The 16,816-nt window shown below is 41.1% G+C and overlaps 1 protein-coding gene across 1 annotated transcript in view; it reads left to right on the plus strand.

The window, feature by feature from the left end:
* aacs (acetoacetyl-CoA synthetase) overlaps window positions 1-16,816 on the plus strand; it is a 38,742-nt gene that overhangs the window by 15,153 nt on the left and 6,773 nt on the right. The window contains exons 10-12 of the mRNA XM_086206685.1: window positions 1,470-1,594; window positions 10,352-10,416; window positions 13,245-13,367. Coding sequence (XP_086062811.1) covers window positions 1,470-1,594; window positions 10,352-10,416; window positions 13,245-13,367 — 313 coding nt within the window. The remainder of the gene's footprint in view (window positions 1-1,469; window positions 1,595-10,351; window positions 10,417-13,244; window positions 13,368-16,816) is intronic.

Below are 16,816 nucleotides of genomic sequence, written 5' to 3' on the forward strand. Positions count from 1 at the left end.
TCATTAATTTGTTTGGTGTGTAATTGTTCCTTTACTCTTAATAAAGGCAGCATTTCAATTCAAAACCTTTGCGTGTTTTGGGGTACTGAGATGACTTGAGTTTCTCAAGTCTTCAGGGGAGTACACAGCTTGTTCTGCTAATTTCAAGAATCATCAAACAAGTATGTTTTGGCGTAGGTGTGATTAACTCTCATTGTCATCGTCCAATCTGACTCAACACAGTCGATCAAACACTTTTATAATGGAAAAACGATTTTTATCAGAATTAGAGGTGGATACACACATTTTGTTCACCAAATTAGGTTTGTATTTCTAATATTATTACATGCTAGTCATCAGTTTATGACAAGTATTCATTTATATCAGTATCACCTCAGAGAGATGTTTGTTTTGATGCTTTCAATGAATTTAACCTCTCTAGTCCATCAGCGTTATCCACGACCGACTTATCAAAAACTAGAACCTGGCCCTGGCACCAGTAAAACTAGATCCTGGCCCCTGACACCAGTAAAACTAGATCCTTGCCCCTGACACCAGTAAAACTGGAACCTGGCACCTGAGGGGACCTGACATGTTTGTGCTTGGGTCTTCAAGTTGAAAGAAGCAACAAGCAGGCCCTCCACCCATGCACATGTTTTGTGTGTGTGTGTGTGTGTGTGTGTGTGTGTGTGTGTGTGTGTGTGTGTGTGTGAGAGAGAGAGAGAGAGAGAGAGAGAGAGATGTGTGGCTGTTCCATACAGCAAGAGGAAGATTAAGCCTGATATTTGGATTTACTAAAAAAAGAACACATATATTATATTGTTCTGCATCACATGAAGACAGCACTGTAACTTTTATGTAAATCAGATGTTTGCTGCATCAGGCTTGCTTCCTGTAACCACCAGGTGGCACTATGACTCAAATTTTGACAATATGGGGTACAGTCACAGCAGTTTTATCTATATGGTGAAATATCAGAATCAGCCACCCCGTCACAGTAACACTGTTCAACTGTCTTCCCAGTAGCCCATCACAAGTTTTTAAGGTGTTTACGACCAAATTTGAGATGAATCTGGTCAACTTAATCAGAGGGATGCATGAAAGAGTAAACCAAAAACAATCTTGTCATTTTCTTTTGCCACCAGGTGGCGCTATGACTAGTCCGCTCTCAAATGCAATGGTTTCTTCCCTGGACCTTACTACACCCCTCCAGCAAACACGGTTGGATTCAACCCTGCAGTTTTTTGTGTAATCTGCTAAGAGACCAACGGATTCCACTGAAAACATTATTGCCTTGGCGGAAGTAATACTGTAATATGATGATGAGTGTTTGTATGAGATAAAATGACTGTGTTGTTTGTGTGTGTGTGTGTCTGTGTGCGTGTGTGTGTGTCTGTGTGCGTGTGTGTGTCTGTGTGCGCGCGCGCGCGTGTGTGTGTGCGTGCGCGTGTGTGTGTGTGTGCGTGTGCGTGTGCGTGCGCTATCCTAAGACCGGCTGGATGATGTGGAACTGGCTGGTGTCCTCTCTGGCAGTGGGAGCTTCAGTTGTTTTATATGACGGTTCACCGCTGATACCCACGCCCAACGTACTGTGGAACCTGACAGACCAGCTGGGGTGAGTTAGCCACCATCACACGCATGGGTCACTCCGATAACACTAACTGAAGCTTCCTGCCCATTTCAGCTCTTAACTGTGGAGAATCCTTGGCGATAATACTTTGTTTCAGACAGAACAGATCTACATGAAAATATTCCCTCAACATTATTTCATTTCCCCTGTAGTGATTCCCCATCTGAACCCTCCAAAAGGTTTCAAATTGCTTCTCTGTGTATTAAAATATTTTCTCCACAATGGTAGAAAAGAGCACAATGTTAGGTTATGTCAGGTTATTGCTTTCATGGCTAAAGTGGACTGTAATAGTGGAAAAAGTTTCATCTACGGGAAAAGTAATCATTCAAGTTTTAGAGTTAGGGTTGCTGGAGCAGCTGCCTCTTTGCTTCTCATCCCAAAGGTTTCTAAGTCCTAGCTAATTGGAGGCGAGTCGTGTTTGTTTCTAGATGTTAAACGTGACTTTCTACTTCTCCTTCAAGCCCTAAATGATACATGTGATGTCCAGGTGGGTCAAAGACTCGCACGATGGCATAAATTACATAGGTAAAGGGAGAAAAAAAAGAGAGGGATGAAGAGACTCAGAGAGAGAAAAGCAAAGGGGAAGGTCTTCCTTGAATATTTCATTTTTAAGCTCAGAATTGATAATGTGTTTACCTTATTCACATTTTGCCCACATGCACCCAAGAGCGCTCCCATGAATAAAGATTACTGCTTGGTATAACTGCTTTGAGAACAGGAAGTCTCAAATCATACAATAAACATTTATTATTTACATATTGATTTATTAGTGCCAGTCAGAAGAAAGTCAGAAATATGCTGGAAAGTGAAGGGTAGCATTTTTGAGTATTTAACCCAAAACTGTGGGTAATTTTGCACAATATATCCTGGATTCTCTACACAAACGTAATCCTCAGATCAGCTACAATTTTTGCTGGCAGACTACCTGGATATTTTTTTTGAACTGTTCAAAAACTATTTCAACAGTTCACAGTGACCACTCACTTTTTTTTTTTTTTTTTTAAAGATCCCCATTCCTGTGGTTAATTTTCTATTTATTTTCTCCATTGATGTTTCAGAAATCTTTATATAATGTTTTAAACCTGAAACTGGCAAACAGATGAGTCAGAAAAATTCAATGTTTGATTTGCTGTCATAAGATGATATGAAATCAGAGCAAAATGCAAAGGTACAAGACAGTGGACATGATTATTTAAGAATTGAGGAACTAGTCAAGTCAAGTCAGTTTTATTTGTTTAGCGCCAAATCCCAACAAAAGTTATCTCATGACACTTTACAGGTAGAGCAGGTCCAGTACCTCACTCCTTCAATGAATTTACACCCAACAATTCTCCATCCTGCAACAGCGGCGACAAAAACCTTCCTTTTAACAGGAAGGAACATCGAGCAGATCCAGGCTCAATGGGGACGGACATCTGCTTTGACCGGTTGGGGGGAAAGAGAGCAGGAGAGCAGTGCAGAGACAAAGACAGATAATGGAGGAAGACAGATATTCAGAAGTAAAGAGTGGGACAGAGATAAAGAGAGCGATAAAGCGAAAAAACTACTCACCCCATAAGCCATTGCAAACAATTTCTTCTCACACAACATTGATTTGTAACAAAATTACCTTTTTTTGTTTGTTGTTTGCTTGATTGTTACTGATATCTAGGAGGATATCTAGGAGTATAGAAGATCAAAATTCAATGTTTATCATCAGAAAGGGAATGGAATTGTGGGTAGTGTAGTATGACTCCTCAAGGTCGCCATTAAACCTGTTGTTCAAGGTTGACACACAAATGTGAAGCCTCGACAGGAGCAGATCCCCTCATTTCATGACCTGCTCGCTCGTGGTGAGTCTATCCCCGCTGGTTATGACATTATGGCAAATGTTCATATCCTGAACCAAATCATTTAACTCTTTGAGGAAAAGGAGACATGGCGTGAGGGGAAACCTGCCTGAGGGATTGTCTGTAATAATAGAAGCTGTTGTTTCAGTACGTGCTTTTTACAACACAGAGCAATGTTGTCGTATGCCAAGGATGCCGGTCATAAATAGGAAAACATTCGGGGAGAAAAAAAAATTGTGAGAACATACACATGGTACCTTTTAAGTTTTTTTCTGAACAATGCATGTGTGTTTTTAAGGATCAAATGTAGTTCAGAGACAGGCTCCCCGGGGACTCCCGGAGCATGACTTTGTGATGAGTGACCACCTCTCACTACCCAATCATGTTATGTTTAAACCACTAGGACGACCATTTCTCTTTTTAAGTTATTTTGGTATCTCACTGTACGACGCGCCATCTGCACCATCCCCCCAAGATACCTCACTCATATTTCAGAGGACCGGGGTTAATTTCTCAACTTAAACTTGACTTTGGAGATCACATAATGGAAAAGATGAACAAAAAATACCACGTTGAGCAGCAAGACAGAAGGAAAAGCTTCAAGACTTTTGCTGTCTAACATGTTGAGGTTTGAAGAAAACGCTGCTCTAAACTAAGTTTCCTAATAATATCAAACTCTGAGAGCAAACATACTTAAGGCATTCCAAACTCTTTAATTGCTCAGCGCAAATGAGCTAATCTTGACAGCGCAGTGATGTGTTTTACTCAGCTGAACAGGCTGTTTGAAAACAGCAGGATCAACAATCCCTCAAGTCTATCATTGAGATTAATGCTTATGTTGTAAATATAGATCAACCTAAAAACCCAAGTCAAACCTGCCAGTTTGAAGGTACCTGAAAAAACCTTAAGTTTGCTTTGCTGTGGAAGAGAGGTTGCTATTAGAATTGCAGATAGTTTCCTACATTTCCCCTCTCTTCTTTCTTACAGCCATATCTTCTCATAGGTATGCACTCAAAGTAGCACGGAGGGTATTTACAGCAGATCCTTTGTCTTGAATGTCACCCACCACCACGGCTATCCCCGGCTTGTACAGCAGATGTTAAACGCAGTATTGATCCGCTATTGTCTCCTGAAGACGGCAAGACAAAACAGGAAATGCTCACAGATGCACATGGATGAGTGCGGGAGTGTAGGCAGGAAATTAATTGGTTCAAATATAATAGAGAAGATCTCAAAAGCTACTTGTGCGGGTTTTCTTCTCCAAGTATATTTCCTTGTACCCTATTTTGCTTTTCTTTTCTGTTTAAAGTGTTATTTCTTCCACCAGTGACAATCTGACATCACCTCATCACAGTTTTCCTTATACGGTCATCTTCTCCATGCACAGCTCAGAATGTTGGCTAAACATCAGTAAAGTGGGCCTTAAGGGTGGGATTTTAAGAGATAAATCCCTTGTTTCAGGATGAAGGAAGGAGTTAAATTTAAGATAAGAAGGAAAAAAAAACTTTAAATGAACCGTCATGCTTAATTCATGAGGACCTTTGAATACAGCCATGACTTAATCGATTCCCTCGTTCCTTTTTTTTTTCTTTTTGATGTATAATCTTAAAACAAATGTTCACTCAGCCTAATTTCTGTGTACAAATACTCACACTAATACTGCACGTAACACACTTGTACAAAATGACTGTTAACTTAGCAATAATGAGGTGTACAGAATCAGAATTAGAAATAGTTTATCAATCTTGGGGGGGTGGAATCAAGACAAATGATAAAATAGAAGAGTTAGATATGTTAAAAAAGGAAATATATGCATTTAACATTGACAAATATAGCGGGTATCAATCTCTCTATCGATCCATCCATCTACCGATCTATTGATCTATGATTTTTCTATCTATACAAGTATACAAATTGAAGCATGAACGTGCACCAGGGTAGGTATAAATAAAGAAGAATAAATATAGACCTTTTATAAATTAAGAATTTGTTGGTTGACCTACGACTAACAGCTGACAATTGCACAATACAAATATTTAAGATGTGAAAAATGGAGGTAATTTGAGTACGTTTTAAGATCGGCCCATACACAGTTAAATATTTCCCCCAAAACACTATTTTATATTGCCGGAACCACATGAGTTTATTTCTGGAAAATATGTAGAAATTGTCGAACAACAACTAGCAAAAATAGTCTACAGAATGATTATGAACGGTGGCAGCGTAGCAGCTAAATCCTGGGCCCGGTGTATTTTTACAGGTTAAACTCGCATGGGTTCGGCTCCCGACTGTAAATGTGCATTACGGAATACACTAGTCATAGTTCAGTTGTGAGTAGAAATATAGTGTGGTCAGCAAAAGTCAGATGATGTGAGGCAGTCATAGCCCAGACACATCTCCAGTGCAGCAGCGATGGCACGTTGCCTTGAGCGAGGAAAGAAGCTGGTACAGGGAGAAAATTCTGACATAAACGGGGAGTAGAGGAAACTATAGAGCAGAAGTGTCAAGAAAAAGTACTGCTGCTGCTGAAACTCAGGATCTGTTTGTAGAACCTAAAACTAATGAGCTCCCTTTCGCTAACTTATTAGGATTTTTAAAAGCTAATTGCTTACTTGGTCAAATAGACGATAGAGTTTAGTTACTTCCTACTCCGGTGGTTTTCATCAATATTGTGCTACCGTTGGTTGTTGTAATTTGATAAGTCCTTTTATTGGTGACAGCAGTGACTGTTTGCCCCAGAGGGAATAAAATGAGGAATGGAAAAGGAGTGGCAACAAGGTTAGAATACAGTTGGCAAAATTACCCACAGAAAGGGATTGAACGGAGGGCTGCCATTATGACAGAAAGATGGATTGAACCTTTTAAACGGTGAGTGAAGTTTTGAACCAATTAGGTGCTGATGTTGCCTTCTCAGACACATTTTCCACATCCCAGTGCTATTTGGAAAAAAAAAAAAAACCCTCTGGGAGAGGCTGACATGAAGATTTTTTACACCCTCATCTTCTGAATGGAGGTTGGACATTTTAATTGGGGCCAAATCTGTCAGGGTCTAAAACTTACATAGAGACTTCCACGGAGACCTGGCTAGTGTGTGACATACACAGTTGCGACTTTAATGTTGACTTTCACCGCCACCTCACTTGGAATATTTGACATTTATTGTTTTGTATTTCTTGATGTGGCTGATTTTTTTTTTTGTTAATTCAATGATTCATTTTAATTGTATTTGTAAAGTGAGCGTATAATGAGAGTTTATGAAGAAGTTAATTCGTTGTCATCCATGCTGTGCAAGTTTCACTGTATTTTCCATGATCCGCTCATTTTAGCCTCTTTTACACATGAACCTGAAACTCCAAATTTTCTGACATGTTTCCGTACCCGCCCTTAGTAGAACAAAGAATTTCTTCCAACGTACCGGCTCTGTGGAGAGTTACTGAAATCTTGTGCTGGAGTGCTGGAGTGGAAACAAAAGCACAGTCTCATTCCTGGCAACAAACTCAAAAGGTTACAACATTCATACTTGTGACAGACTCCATGTATGAACAGGCTCTACCGTTTCCTCTGAGGTTTCAGCTTGTCGTTTTGATCTGCGGTCCATTATGTATTGAGCTGATGTGTCAAAAAAAAAAAAAAAGATTCCTCTTTGTACTCTTGCACCAAATGGAAACAGTCAGGTTTTGTTTTTTTTTTTTAATCCTACCACTCATAACTATTTCAAATGTCTTTTTGTGTGCTCAGTTTTCAGAGCACAGCGTTCTGCATGAATATAAAGTTGTGTACTTATTGTAGTGCTTGAATATTTTACGCTACAATGATAGGACATTTAAATGTCAACCGCCACTTTGCCTTTTAAAATGATGTAGCTCCAAGTCACTTGTAGTTCAATTGGAAATATAGAATAAATAGTACAAGGCTGTTGGAAAGAAACGTTTAAATTCTGAGAAACAACACTTGTGTGTCAGGAGGATGGCTAAGTATCAAAAACTTGTCTGTGACAGGAAACCGCAGGATTCTACAACATGAAATAATTTTCCTTTTAATTTTGATTTATAATCACAGACCTGTTTTTGGTTTCGGTCATACTTATGGCAATAGAATGGTTCTAACTATATCAGCAATGGGAAAATAAGTTTTTGTGCTCTTGAAATAAAGTAGCTCTACAAATGCAGTGCTTTGACAAAAATGCTACATGATTTTGTTACTCAGATGTGAAGCAGGTGGAAGGACGGCCACGTTCACCAGCATCATTAGAATGTTAGTATGCTAATTTATACCACTAAATATGACTGAGGGTGATAGAAATTTAATTAATTTGCCTAATTCTTGATCATGACTAACAAAACTGAACAAATGGAAAGTTTGACTTGATGGCGAGGCAACTCAGAAAGTCGGGGATCATGAAAGTGATGACAAATTAAATGGCAGCTCGTCTGCCAATTGTTGAGATATCATCAATCCAGCTGACATGTCTGTGTCTAAAATGTTGTCGTGACAAGGTTGAGACGTGTGCACATCAGCGAATTGTTCCCATCATTTCTGCTGAGATATTACCTGGTGGGACCTCTGCTCTTTCACACCACACGCACACACACCCTGCCCCCTCCCCCAGCTCCTTCACTCAACAACCAACAACCTCTATTACCACTAAGGAGTGAAACATCCATCCATCCATCCATCGCTGATCATGTTAAGGGTCGTGGGGGGGCTGGAGCCTATCCCAGTAGCTTTCGGGCGAGAGGCAGGGTTCACCCTGGACAGGTCACCAGTCCATCACAGGGCCAACACATAGAGACAGACAACCATTCACACTCACAGTCACACCTACAGTCAATTTAGAGTATTCAGTTCCATTTGCATGTCTTTGGACTGTGGGAGGAAGCCAGAGTACCCAGAGAGAACCACGCAGGTACAGGGAGAACATGCAAGAAACACACAGAGAGATCTCATGCCCGAGCTGGGAACCTTCTTGCTATGAGGCGACAGTGCTAACCACTGCACCACCGTGCCACTAAGGAGTGAACCTATAAGAGCAAATCACAGTCCTTCTTCCCAAACCAATCACACATCAGACGCTTGTTGGTGTCCTAGAGACCGATTTTTGTTTTGTTTTTGTTTTTTGTCCTTGTATTTGATTGACACACATGGTTACCATAGTGATAGGAGACGATTTGATTGATTTGACTTCACCAAAGATAACTTGAAAGGACACAGTCTGGAACACAAACACATCCATTCATAGAGCTACACTTTAAATGGCCTTTTGTTTTCAAATTAAATCTGAGGGTGGTGGCGGGTGGTGTGGGGGGGCACTGGAGTGATGCTTTGTCACGGCTTTGTCTTTCGCACATTGTCCAACTGTTGACAGCTGTCAGGGCGACTTCCATTCACACTGAAGGAAGCTTCCAAGATAATTTCATTCCAGTGTTGTTGTGGGCAAACATCCTGTCGATAGCATCTCTTCAAAGTGTAGCGTCATGGAACAGCCAACAAGGAGACTATTTAGTCTTCCCATGCAAGAATGCACATCGCAGTGTTTGACTCTTTTGTCAGCTCAATTGGAAGGTGTTGCCCAATCAAATTCTTCATTTTCCTCATCTTACCAGAGTGGCTTGACGCTATACCTGTGCTCTAGTTCATCAACACCCCCCCCCCCCCCCCCCCACGCACTTTATATTTAAACTGTGTTCCTCTACAGAACCTCTCTTGGGAGGAACACAGTACATCCGCTGCAGAGCATCTCCAGATGGATGAAGGGCAAAAGGCTGTTCAGTAACCTTTATATTGAAACTAGGCCTTGTTATTGAGGAGAAACAAATGGAGCACTGAGGTCTCACTCGCATCAGCTTATTGGGACTTGTTCTATAATGTTAACCTTGTTTAGATCATGTATTCATATCTGTTTATTAAAGCTGGCTTTAGTTCTCCCAGTGGAATCTTGTTGGATGATGGTTAGTTCCTTCATATACAATTGCTTGATTGACTTCTATCCATTTCCCGCTCTCTCTGTCTCTCTCTCTCACAAACACACACACTTGCACTCATGCGTGCGCACACACACACACAAACAGATGCACACGCACACACACACACACACACACACACACACACACACACACACACACACACACACACACAATCTCCCTGGACCATACAGCAATTGATTCATTTCTGGTTTTTGTTCATGTGTGTAATAAGATGTTGTTACAATAATTCACGGTATAGCCATGACATGACTACAGTGAGCATAACCCATTAGACTGTACATCATATATCCACACAGTTGACTTCCTCCCATTGCATGAATATGAAGCCAGCTTTATCAAATATGGGTACTTCTTGTTCTGGTGAATGATTGGTGAGTAGAGCTGTGGTATTGAGGTCATGTCCAACTCGATTAATCCATTTACTGCTCCACATTTTCCTCTGAACACTACTGAAAGTTGGTTTTACACCCCCCCCACCTTATGGACAATTGTATCGCATTTTATAGCGTTAAGTGACTAATTAGTAACAAAACCTATCAGAAAAATGGACTTGAATGTGATAACGACAACCTAAAAGGACAACGGAATAAATATTTAGTGTCTTTTGATGTTTAGACCACTGATTATGCTACATGTACTGCGACCAGCCTCTAGGAGGTGATCAAGATCCTTTTGCTTCACTCCTGGTGAGCTCTGATCTTCTCTCTTCATCTGTGGTGACAACATAAGTATGTCAAAAGTCTCTGAGGTCTTTTTCCCTTATCATGACCCCAAGAGAGAGAGTAGAGAGGTGATGTATAAAACAGTTTATATTGGAGATTTTCTCATGAAATTATGAAAAATATCATCCCTTTATTGGATTTTTCTTTTTATATTGTAACAACAAAGTCAATTCTTCAATTTTGTCTGTCTCGCTTACTCTTGTCCAGCATCACTATTTTTGGTACCGGGGCCAAGTGGTTGTCAGTACTGCAGGAGAGGAACCTGAAACCTGGTGAGTTGCCCTCATAAACATAAACCCGTGCTCATGCGGAGACACTCTCTCTCTCTGTCTCTGTCTCTGTCTCTGTCTGTCTCTCTCTCTCTCTCTCTCTCTCTCTCTCTCTCTCTCCAAAAATGTGGAACAATAAGAGCAGATGGACATGATAATGATTATAATAGTGACTCTTAATGTCCTTTTTTTTGCCATTTACTGCTTGAATCTGGAGTTTGCCCTGTGCTCTGGTGCTTGACACTGAATCAAATGGATAAAAAGGCTGTTATGATAATTCACATGAGTCATTCAGAGGACCAACTAATTGCTTTTAGTGTCACGGCTCTCTGGAGAGAGAAACAGGTCTGTACACATAATCAGGGTTGTGTCAGTGCTTATTAGCCTTGCTGTTAACCTTCAAATGAAAAGAAAACGCTTTTTTAGAAATGGTTGTATAAATGATTTCAGGTTTGCTCTGTTCTTCAAGGAAGGTTTTTGTTAAGGCATTTTTAAAAAAGTAAACACTTCATCCCTTTATTTATAGTGAAGTTAACTATGCATTGCTTATATCTGATGTTTCAATTCAAGGAAAGTCCTGCTGAAACAGCATTTTGAAAATGAAAAAGGAGCATATTCGGGCCCCGACAGTTTAGATCCCACTTTCCTCAACGTGACTAAATTTCAGTAAGTGACACAAAACCACGGTATCTGGAAGAAAGCAAACAGGATTTGAGAGGGCGAGCACCCAAACACCCCATCATTTTTGGTAGATACCGAATGTTTTTAAACTCGTAGACATATACGTAGCGCTCAAATTGATGTGGCGCTAAGGTTGATCGTGGATATCATATTCTTGTTGGAAATTGTTTTATTTATGTTAGCATATACTGTACCATATTTTCTTTTACAGAAAAAAAAACCTGAATTTTGATGTAGAAATGAGAATAAATAAATTTGTCATTTTTGTTGGGATCCTAACTAAAAGGGTTGAAATGGTATTTGTTCATTTCAGTTTGTTTTTAATGACAATCAGTACCAGTAAATTAGTGGTATGATTAGTAAAGTTAAATGCTGACTTGTGTATAAAAACACTTGCTCTTTTGTTTTTATCGTCTCCCATCGTCTTCTCCATTCTCCTCTCCTCTCCTCTCATAAATAACATTTAATGCATAAACAGTTTCTGGGTGTCTCTCCGTTTCCCAGCGCGCTTTTATCATCACCACAAATCACTGTGCTTGCCATGTGCATGCGTCTGTCTGCAAGCTGTAAATTAGCTAAATACACTCCCACTCCTGTGACTGAACTGAGGCAACGAAGAACAAAAATCACCAAATAAACCTTTTGCCTCTCTCCTGTCTTCCTGTCTGTCATCTGTCATTCTTTCCGCCCCACCCCCTTCAATCAGCCATCCACTTGATCCGATTGGCATTGTGTCTGTGTGTTTGGATGCTTTTTAGAGAAAAGGAGCATGGCAGAGGGAGATGTGTTTGCACACTTGTGTGTGTGTGTGCGTGTGTGTGTGTGTGTGTGCGCATGTGTGTGTGTGTGTGCGCGCATGTGTGTGTGTGCGCGTGTGTGTGTGTGTGTGTGTGTGTGTGTGTGGATGCCTCCACTGGGATGGGGGGATGGGGTGGGTTGAAGGGAGCTTTTTCACAGGCTGCCCCAATGGAGAGGCCCTTTTCCCTGGGCTGGGCTGACATTTGGACTGGACACCTGGAGGCATGATGGGGGGTACCAAGAGTTCCTGCTGTGTGTGTGTGTGTGTGTGTGTGTGTGTGTGTGTGTGTGTGTGTGTGTGTGTGTATGTGTGTATATATACGTGTGTGTATGTGTGTGTGTTAATGGTAAGAGGGTCGGTTGCTTGAGGCTTATTAGTTTGCAGGGTTTTTGCTTGTGGCTTGGGTGTGTATGCACATTGGCCGTTGGGATGATGACTAAAGCCTTGTGTGTGCACATGTGTGTGCGTTTGTGTGTGCATATGTGGCAGGGTGTGCAAGCTTGTATGCAGTGTGACATCAGGGTGTCAAACTGCTTTAACACAACATTTAGCGTGTATCAAGCCACAGCTAAACATGCACACAATGAAATTGTTCGAGAAACGCACCTCTGCAGAAACTGTTTGTTGACTAGATTTTGCATCAGCACTCTTGAAATTTCTACTTTTGAGTTATGAGATTGCAGGTTTTACCATACAATTTATTATTAGTCAATACTTCAAAATTTGATAATTTTCCAACTGGATAAGCTAAGGGTCTGCATGTTTCTTTGGTATAAAAGTTCATTTCTGTTAAATGTTCTATCTAATGGAATGAAAATATACTGTGTATGTGAAGGATTCCATCGTTTCTTTGTCTATCTGCAAAAATAAACTTACAGACGAACTGCAGTTAAAAAAGGAAAAATTATTTGTGAACAATACTGGTCACTCATTTTATACCGGTAATGCGCATCTTCATCTTTATCATTCATCTTTTTTAATTGTAATTCTACACTTCCAATGATAGTCAAAAATGCACTTGGACATTTTGTCTGCACTTCATGTCATGTTTATGAAAATTTAAAAAAAAAAGAAAAAAAGATTGGTTGCAGTGTCCGATTTAGGTTTAAAATGTTTGGATGCAGCAGGGCTTCAGTGCTGATCCCTAAAAAGAAATTTCGCTCCACACCACATCCAAAACACACACAGTTGTTGCACAAAATTAACATACAGCTACCTGTAGCTGATCATTAGTAGCAGATATTTTGCGATCTACATACAATCACACCACACATTCACATTTAGAGACATTTGGAATGTTCTGTTTGACTCTTTCCCCCCGTTCTAAATTTTTTTCTCTCTGCCCCCCCAGTTGAAACACACAACCTCCAGTCTCTCCACACCATCCTGTCTACAGGCTCTCCCCTCAAACCTCAGAGCTACGACTACGTCTACCGCTGCATCAAGAGCAATGTGCTGCTGGGCTCCATCTCAGGTAAGTGATTCAGACTCTGAGAGACATTTAGGCTTTCATTTTAACACCTCAGTTACTGTGAAGGAAGAAATAGCACTAATACTGGCGAGTGTTACTATAGAGGGAAACCTGTGATTGTATAGAAGTTTACATTTTCCTCAACACCCACAACCCCCCCCCTCACCCCCACCCATAGAGGCCCTCGCAGTCCATTGTCATGTTGACAGAGCGATAGAATGCAGAAATAGAATCTGTCTCGCTCCGCGATTCCTGGAACGTTTAACATTTAGCTGAGCCGTTGTGACTGACACATTACAGACACCACACACACACCCTCCTAACATTGTGAATGACAACTTGAATGGACACACACTTGAACATATGCAGACAAATATAAACACACAATGACCTGTAGGTGGAGGGATAAGAGCGTCAACTTAAATGTCATGCATGAAGAAGAATTCAAGAAAAGGAAGAATATGAGATTATTGTTTCTTAAAGAGTAACTAAGCCTCCAAACCACGTTGGCTAGCTCCCAACCTTTCTTGTACTAGCATTTTGAGCACTGCCCCCCCCCCCCCCCACACACACACACACACTCCCAACCCCTCCAGCACCTTTTGATACTTTTGACAGTTTGTTTCTTTTCACATGAAAGCCAGAGGCAGCAACTGTGTTCCCAGGCTAAATTTTGGTTTTGTTTAGTCTTGTGTAGTCAGATATCTCCCTATTGCACTGTGCCAGCATGGAAGAAAACATCTGGTTCAACCTGTCAGCTTCCTGATACAGTAGGAAACAAAAGCTGTCTGACTTTTTTATTTCTGTAAACCACTCAGAATCATCATGGGGGGTAATGGGTATGCATTCATGTATTGATTTTATATCATTGGGCGGCACAGTGGTACAGTGGTTAGTGCCTTCACCTCACAGCAAGAAGGTTCTGGGTTCGAGCCCTGGTTCGAGCCCTGGTTCGAGCACTGGATCTTCCTGTGTGGAGTCTCCATGTTCTCCCTGTTCCTGTGTGGGTTCTCTTTGGTACTGCAGCTTCCTCCCACAGTCCAAAGACATCAAAAGGGGACGAGGCTGATTGATACTCTAAATTGACTGTAGGTGTGACTGTGAGTGTGAATGGTTGTCTGTCTCTATGTGCAGTCCCTGTGATGGACTGGTGACCCATCCAGGGTGAACCCCGCCTCTCACCTGAAGGCAGCTTGGATAGACTCTAGCCCCCCCGTGACCCTTAACAGGAGAAGCGGCAGAAAATGGATAGCTGGATGGATTTTATATCATTATTCAATGAAATAACTCAGTTAATCAAAGTAGCCTTTCATTCAAAAGGGGAGCAAAGTGACATGCAAATAGTGTGATCTGTCTCCTCAGCACCAGCACCCTTAGAATCAGCACCTGGAATATGGTAGACAGGCAAGAACTACTGCGGTTAAACACAGTGATAACCAGACACCATCATGCAGGATCACCAGAATTATTAGTAAGAGAATTGGAGGTGAGTGGAAGGACCCAAACCATTGGTTGCATCATCTGTGAATGAAGTGTTTGTTGATAAAGGGATGTCACTGGGCTGCCTCAACAGCAGTGGTCAGTGGAAGGTTTAATTTACAGTGACTGATAAAATATAAAAAATGAATTCCAGGATTTGATTCAGATAGATGAAAGTCATTATTTTGAAGTGCAGGACTCCTAATGTGTGTGTATTGTGTGTTTTAGTGTGTGTTTATGTAGCTATCCATGTTTATGTTCCTCAGAACAGCAGGTCGTGCCCCAGTCGGTTTCCACCTTGTTGTCAAGGGCAACAGCAGGCTGCCACCCTGTTGGCTGCAAGCCGGCCTAACCTTGACCCCTGAGGTCAAAACTCATGTTCATCCGTGTGTGTGTTTTTGTGTGTGTGTGTGTGTGTGTGCGCTCCAAGGATTTATCACAGCATATGTGACTGATTGGTGGTCACTGTGACATATGCGAGGGGCCCCTTTGCCGTGTTCATCCTGTGTGACTGTTTTTGTGTGTGTGTGTGTGTGTGTGTTTGTGTGTGTGTACTGTATGTAAATGTGTTGATGAACAGCTGCTGAAGTCACATGAATATTTTGATACAAATCATAAATCATTCTAAAATGTTAGGTGTAAACCTAACAGTCAAAATTGGGTTTTGGCTCAATTAAGGTTAAGTATGGAGCTGTGATGGTTATTCAAAACTGCTCTGGATTCTTTTAATGATGTAAGTTGCAGAAATAAGCACTTTTGGTGAACACACCAACACATGAAATTATTGGAACAATACCTATCATTCTTCTCCCCTCTATTATTAATGTGTAGACACAAAAAGGTGTGAAAATTAGGTCCAAGTTTAAAAAAACAGGAAATAAGGCCAGGGTGAATGCATTCTGTTATTGTACCTTATGTCCTCACAGAAAGCCCTTTACCAAAGTGTGTGTGCGTGTGTGTGTGTGTGTGTGTGTGTGTGTGTGTGTGTGTGTGTGTGTGTGTGTGTGTGTGTGCGTGTGTGTGTTTAATGCCGTCAGCAGGGATGTCAGACCCCCATGGCCTCTCATCAGGGGATTTTAACACTTTCACTGCTGGATTCCCTCTATCCCATCACCGTCTGACTGTCCATATGTCATTTTCTTCTCTTCTCTTCTCTTCTCTTCTCTTCTCTTCTCTTCTCTTCTCTTCTCTTCTCTTCTCTTCTCTTCTCTCTGTATGTGTTAGGTATTCATTGTCATTGGTCCTTTTTTATTTTTGAATACATCAATGAATGGTTATGTTTGTTGTGTTGTACATTTTTCTCACATGGTGACATCAAACTGTGCCAGATGAGGTTCAAAGGACTCACACCGACACCTATGAAATACACACATATGTGAAAATAGATTTGAAAAAACATGAAGTTCAATTTTGTCACAGTTCAGAATAGCGAGGGTTGTTGGGAACATCAGATCAATGTAAAATTCAACTCTCTCTCTCTCTCTCTCTCTCACACACACACACACACACACACACACACACACACACACACACACACACACACACACACACACACATATACACATACACACACACGCGCGCTAAGTGGTTGATGATGGCAGGCACACCAAGAAAGCAACAGTGGCTTTTATCTTAAAATACACTTGCGTGTGTGTTTGTGTCTTTACCCACCCATTAAAGTGAGCGTAATAATAAAATGATAGTGTCTTCCCACTATAAGTGTCAAAGACAAAGTTTTCTCTTTCTCCTGGGAGCCAATTAAAGCTCAATAAAGAATCTGGTAGAAAGTGAGATGGAGAGAGAGAGAGAGAGAATGTAAAGAAGAGAAAGAAAGAAGAGAGGAGGGAGGAACGGTAGAAGGGCAGAGAGCAGCAGCAGCTGAGAAGAGGCAAACAAGATGGATGGATGGTGCTGGTAACGAAACAGGGAGGTAGAGATGGAACAATGGGAAGGGAGATGAATAGAATATGTCA

The sequence above is a fragment of the Aulostomus chinensis genome, chromosome 6 (genome assembly GCF_037954235.1).
Source record: "Aulostomus chinensis isolate RoL2024-O1b breed Wild chromosome 6, RoL_Achi_v1.0, whole genome shotgun sequence".
NCBI classification, from domain to species: Eukaryota; Metazoa; Chordata; class Actinopteri; order Syngnathiformes; family Aulostomidae; genus Aulostomus; species Aulostomus chinensis.